Source organism: Odocoileus virginianus, chromosome 32 (genome assembly GCF_023699985.2).
Source record: "Odocoileus virginianus isolate 20LAN1187 ecotype Illinois chromosome 32, Ovbor_1.2, whole genome shotgun sequence".
NCBI classification, from domain to species: Eukaryota; Metazoa; Chordata; class Mammalia; order Artiodactyla; family Cervidae; genus Odocoileus; species Odocoileus virginianus.
The window spans coordinates 1,629,712-1,635,218 of NC_069705.1; the positions used below are offsets into that span (position 1 = coordinate 1,629,712).

Genomic DNA, 5,507 nt, shown 5'->3' on the forward strand with positions numbered 1-5,507 from the left:
TGTGATCCGTAAGTTGGGGTGTGGGGGTGTTCCTTCTTGGCTAGACCCCATTTCCCCGCCCCTGGTTGGGGGGGTCCTCCAGCCTGGGTTCAGCATTTAGCTGTTGCCCCTGAGGTGGGATCCTTCTTGTGCCAGGGTCTGGGGAGAGGCCCTGGACTTGCCCGCTCTTCTAATCAGCCTAGAGGGAGACCCCTGACTGAGCCAAGGGCTTCCCGGAGGAAAGGCCCCCACACCCGCCCAGCTCCCGCGGTGGCGTGTCTGGGACCCCGCGGCCAGTGTCCTGGATGCAGAGCTTGGTCGCTCTCATCCACCCGTGCACATAAGAGTCTGCAGAGCTGGCGAGGCCAGGCCTGGGCCCACAGAGGCGCAAGACGGCGGGGGGCCAGGCTCGCGTCTGGCTCTTGGCTCCCTCCCCGCGCCCCCCGCCTGGAGGAGGGCAGGGCAGCCCACTCCAGGATTCGCGCCTGGAGAACCCCCATGGACGGAGGCGCCTGGAGGGCTACGGTCCATGGGGTCGCCAAGAGTCGGACAAGACTGAACACGAGCCCCCCGAGGCTGGCCTTTCCTCCCCCTCCTTCTTCCTCTTCTCCAGCTCCTCTCCCTCCTCCGCACCCCGCTCCGCCTCCTCCCCTCCCCGACCCCTCCTCCCTCCTCCTCCTGCCCCGCAGCCCCCGGGAGCCCGCGCGGGGGCCGCGGGGACCCCAGAGTCGGCGGGCGGGCGAGGTCAGACGCCGCCGTGCGCGCCCAGGCCGAGCGCCGAGAAGGCGGCGCGGTGCTTGCGCAGCAGCAGGCGGATCTTCTCGTCGTCCGAGTCCGGGTCCAGGGGTTTGTTGTACTCGTCGTCCTCGGTCTCCGAGGCCGCGCGCTCCCCGCCCGCGCCCGCGCCGCCCGGCGCCCGGGGCGTGGACGACGAGGGCTCCAGGGCGCTCTTCTTCCGCCACTTGGTCCTCCGGTTCTGGAACCACACCTGGGACGAGAGGGGCTCTGAGGATGGCGCGCGCGGCGCCCCTCTGGAGCCGGCGGCTCCCCGCGGCGGCAAGCCCTCTGCATCCTGGGCTAGGCACGGCAATGGACCAGGTTGTCACCGTCACACGACTGTTTTCTTTCTTTTTTTTTTTTGGAAGGAGGGCAATAAAATTAAAACAGTGCAGCAGCTTTTTCGGCTTCCCTGTAACCCTTCCATGTGATGTATATCTTTCCTTTGCCATCTGGGTATTGGGGTGGAAGGGGCTGAAACGCTTTTAACCTCCTAGACGTGCACTGAACTTCATGAATAATTTCTCCAACAGTAAAACTAACATATGCTTCCTGCTGGGGATAGAACCCTGTAGAAAGGACCCAAAAGAACAGCGCCACGTGGAAAGGGCGCTTCCTCTCCAGCCGAGTTAGCACTGGGCGGAGGAGGCTGCGGGGGATGGGGGACGGGGGACGGGAGATGGAAGTGGCTTGGGGGTCCTGGGGGAGCCCAGACCGGGTCCCCAGCTGCCCTTGTGCCTCTCACTGCACTCAAGTCCATCACCTTGTCACGGAGCCAGGCAGTTCCAGCACAGCTCAGAGCTAGCTGAAGATGGTGCCCGAGCCAAAGCCCCTCAGGGCACAGTGAGCCTCAGCGTTACCAGGGTTGCCCCAGAAGCCTGAGAAAGCAGAAGCCCACATACTTTCAAGTGGGAGGTGTGCAGTGAGAGGGGGTACCCCCGCTGAGCCTTGCCTCCAGATGGGCAGTCAGGCTCATGGGCAGTTGTGGGGAGGAGTTATATTCACTTTGAAGTCCTTGAAATTTATATTGGTGGTGAACCAAGGTCAAGGTTGCCTAACAGAACAAGCCTGAAGTGAGTTCTGATCTGGCCCAGAGGCTGCCATCAGCTCTTGAAGTTTCCAGCCTGGGCCATGCAGAGGCTGGGGAAGGCATGGGGTTGGAGCCCTGTAATCCAGGTTTGACTGCCAGCACTTACTAGCCAATTACCTTGGGCAAAAAACTCGGCTGAGTCGGTGGGTGGCTCAGACTGTAAAGAATCTGCCTGTTGTCAAGCAAGTATCTTTCAATTAAAAAATAAATACATTAAAAAAAGAAGAAGAATCTTCCTGCAATGCGGGAGACCTTGGTTTGATCCCTGGGTTGGAAAGATCCCCTGGAGAAGGGAATGGCAACCCACTCCAGTATCCTTGCCTGGAGAATCCCGTGGACAGAGGTTATAATCCATGGGGTCGCAAAGAGTTGGACTAACACGTTCACTTTTCACTTTCAAGTTGGGTAACAAGACCTCCTTCCACTGATAAGGTTGCTGTGAGGTTTAAATGGGCAGCTACACGTGCAGCTCTCAGAAGAGGGCGCCGTGGATGACAGCCAGCAGGGTGATGGTCACTATTGGCGTCTCCAGGGTTGGGCGGGCAGGTGGTGCCCACACGCCTGAACATCCTCCCACTGAGCTGCTGTCGCCATGAGCGCGGGGCTGCCTCCCCGCCAGGCAGTGGCACCCTGCCCTGGCGGGCTCCTCACTGCCACGCAGACAGCCTCTTCGCCCACCCGGACTCACCTTGACCTGCGACTCGGTCATCCCCAGCGAGTACGCCAGCCGCGCCCTCTCGGGGCCAGCGAGGTACTTGGTCTGCTCAAAAGTCTTCTCCAGCGCGAAGATCTGGTGGCCCGTGAAGGTGGGCCGGGTGTGCTTTTTCTTATGGATGCTGTCGCTCAGGGGGTCCGGGGCTGGCGGGAGGAAGGAAGTGTGCCCTTAATGTGCTGAGTGTGGGGGAGTCCCAGCCCTGCCCTGCCTGCCCCACAGGGCGAGCGCCCCTACCGAGGAGCCGCTGAGGTTGCGGGGTCATCGGGGCACCTCTCACCTGAGCAGCCTGCCTCTGCCTTGTCTGGGTGGGCAGGGACCCCAAGGGCACCTGCCCCCAAGTTGTAGTTAACTACGGCCAGAGGGTGCTTGGAACTGCATCTCCCCGTGGAACGTCCTCACTACTCAGTGATGCCGCCCACCCCTGCCAAGGGGCAGGAGAAGCCTCCTCTGGGTCTTCGGGATGTCCCTTCAGGTCACCGAGAAATGGATTTGATGCCTTCTACCAACCATCAGGGCCCGGGGTGGGGGGTGCGGGCGGGGGACCTGGGAATTCCTCCACTTTCTTGCTCTTGGGATCCCATTTTCCAGGTTCCTGGGAAAACCAGAGCCTTAAGCTCCAAGTGACTGCCTGGTCCCCAGGCCTGGGAGCCACAAGGGCTTCAGCCCCACGGGAGAGTCTGGAGGCGAGGCCTCAAGAACTGAGCCCTGGGTCATCCCGCAGCTTCCCGCCAGCTCTCTGTTTTACGTGTGACCATATATATGCTTCAGTGCTACTGTCTCAGACCCGGGGAGTTCAGCCTGGTGCTCCGTGACTAGTAGAGGGGTGGGATGGGGTGTGGAGGTGGGAGGGAGGCTTAAGGGGGGATACATATATATATATACACTTATGGCTGATTCACATTGTTGTATGATAGACACCACCACAACATTGTAAGGCAGTTATCCTCCAATTAAAAATAAATTAAAAAAATGCTCAAAACAGTGTGGGAGGGGGGTGAGAGAACTGACCCCTGCCCACCCAGGGCAGCCTCTCGGGAGCTTGGTTGGGGGAGGAGAGTGTGGATGGGCCCCGGGGAAGCAGAAGGCCCATATGCTGGGCCTTGTTCAGCATGTCTGACCCCCACATCCCACATCCTCGGGTCACAGGTGAGGAAACCAAGGCAGAGACAGGTGAGGAGACCTCCCAAGAGACTGTCACCTTTGGTCCCCTCCGCTTGAGTGAATCCAGCCCCTGGCTCTCAGATACTTTGCTGTGTGTGTGTGTGTGTGTGTGTGTGTGCATTCAGGGTTGAAGGGCAGGGTGCAGAGAGGGGGCTGTGTGTGCAAAGGGGGACGTGGACGGGAGGGTAAAGCACCCCCAAAACAGCTGTAAGATAGGTCCCCTGTGGGCCTCGCTGTTTCAGGCTGATGGGGGCCGTGGGGACCCCAGGAGCACACAGGTGGGAGGCAGATGTGCTCCCGGCTTTCCTGGGCAGCCCCAAGACCCGGTCGCAGTGGAGGCCCCCCAAAGGGGACAGAAGTGGACGCCCCTCTCTGCCCCTGCCTGATGCGGGCCCAGGGGTGGCTCCGACAGCCACGATCACCCCCCATGCCTCCCGGGTGAGGCCCCCCTGCCTCTGTACAACCTGCCGCCTCCCCCAGTCCCTGATTGGCAGCCCGAGGCCCTGCACCAGCCCTCTGAAAGCCACAGTCTGGGGAAGCCTGGGTGAGGGGCCTCCCCAAGAAAGGTTCAGCGGGACGGGGCTCAGCAGCGCCTCCCGGAGGCTGGGCGGTCTGGCTGCTGCTGATGACTTGAACCTCCACCCCCCAGGAGGGAACCGGCCCCCTGGATCGCGGCAGGACTGAGGTGGGGTCGGGGTACATTCGTGTCCCTGAGTGCTGCCGGGGCGTGGGAGGACTCTGGGAAGGTGATGAGGGGTCAGATTCTCTTCACTGGGGTGAGCTGGTGACACGGCTCTGGGTGGGAGAAGTAAGGCGAGCAGGACCTTATAAAGGATGGGGTGGGCCGTGTGGTCCTCCCGGGGTCCCCAGGAGGGCAGCTGGTAAAAGGGGTGGGGGCAGGGGTCAAGATGCCCATCCGGGCAAAGCTGGGGCGGGAGGGGGTGGGGAGAACCCCACGCCGCCCCTGGATGGAGGGACAGACCCAGGGTCTGCCCCAGGCAGTCCGATGGCCGCCGGGGACCCCCCCCCCCGCCCCCCGCGAGCGCCCGCTTCCCTCCCCTCCCCCCCAAACCCCCCCACCCCGGTACTTACTGCTGCTGCATTGCCGCCCGCCTCGCCAGTCCTGGCCTGTGTCTGCCCAGCAGTTCCGGGTCCGGGTGGGGTACTCGCTCCCCGCCTTGGAGAAGCTCCCCACCTGGGGGCCGTAGTAGACCCCCTGGGAGCCGAGGCCACCGAAGCCGGCCACGTGGGGATAGCCGGGCAGGAGGCTGCTGTTGGGCGCGGCCACGGGCCTGCTCAGGATGTCCGTGATGCCGTGGGGGGTCCCGGCTGGCAGCTGGGGACCCAAGCCCGGGGGGCTGAGCTTGTAGAAGGAGTTCTGCACAGAGTACTGGCACATAGGCGCCTTCATCTCTGAGAACTGGGCCAGCGGCGCGTTGTTCAGCAGGAAGGGGCCCTGCAGGTTGGACTCCATGGCCCTCCCCACAACAGGCCGAGGGGAGGCCGGAACCCCAAATCCGGAACCCTAGAGCCCCTGAGGTCTAGCCCAGAACCCCATGGCAGCTCCTGAGGGTCAAACTGGCTCAAGCCCCGGGCCGGCCTCCCGCCCAGGCGTCCGGCCCAGCCCTTGCCCAGGTCCCGGACCACGTCAGACACGGGAAGTCAGGTGTTCCCAGGCAGGTGCCAGCACCCCCCCCCCACTTTCCCAGCACCCCTGCCTTCTGCCCCTGCCTGGGGAAAGGCGGCTCCCCACGCCTCAGCTCAGGCCCCTTCTCTGCCTCAGAG

At 62.9% G+C, this 5,507-nt stretch overlaps 1 protein-coding gene across 1 annotated transcript; it reads right to left on the reverse strand.

The window, feature by feature from the left end:
• Window positions 1-724: 724 nt before the first annotated feature.
• NKX6-3 (NK6 homeobox 3) lies at window positions 725-5,196 on the reverse strand. Its single transcript, XM_070459718.1, has 3 exons — window positions 4,815-5,196; window positions 2,535-2,704; window positions 725-967 (listed from the first exon to the last, which is right to left on the reverse strand). The coding sequence occupies exons 1-3, from the start codon at window positions 5,194-5,196 to the stop codon at window positions 725-727; spliced, it is 795 nt and encodes a 264-aa protein (XP_070315819.1).
• Between the last annotated feature and the right edge of the window lie 311 nt (window positions 5,197-5,507).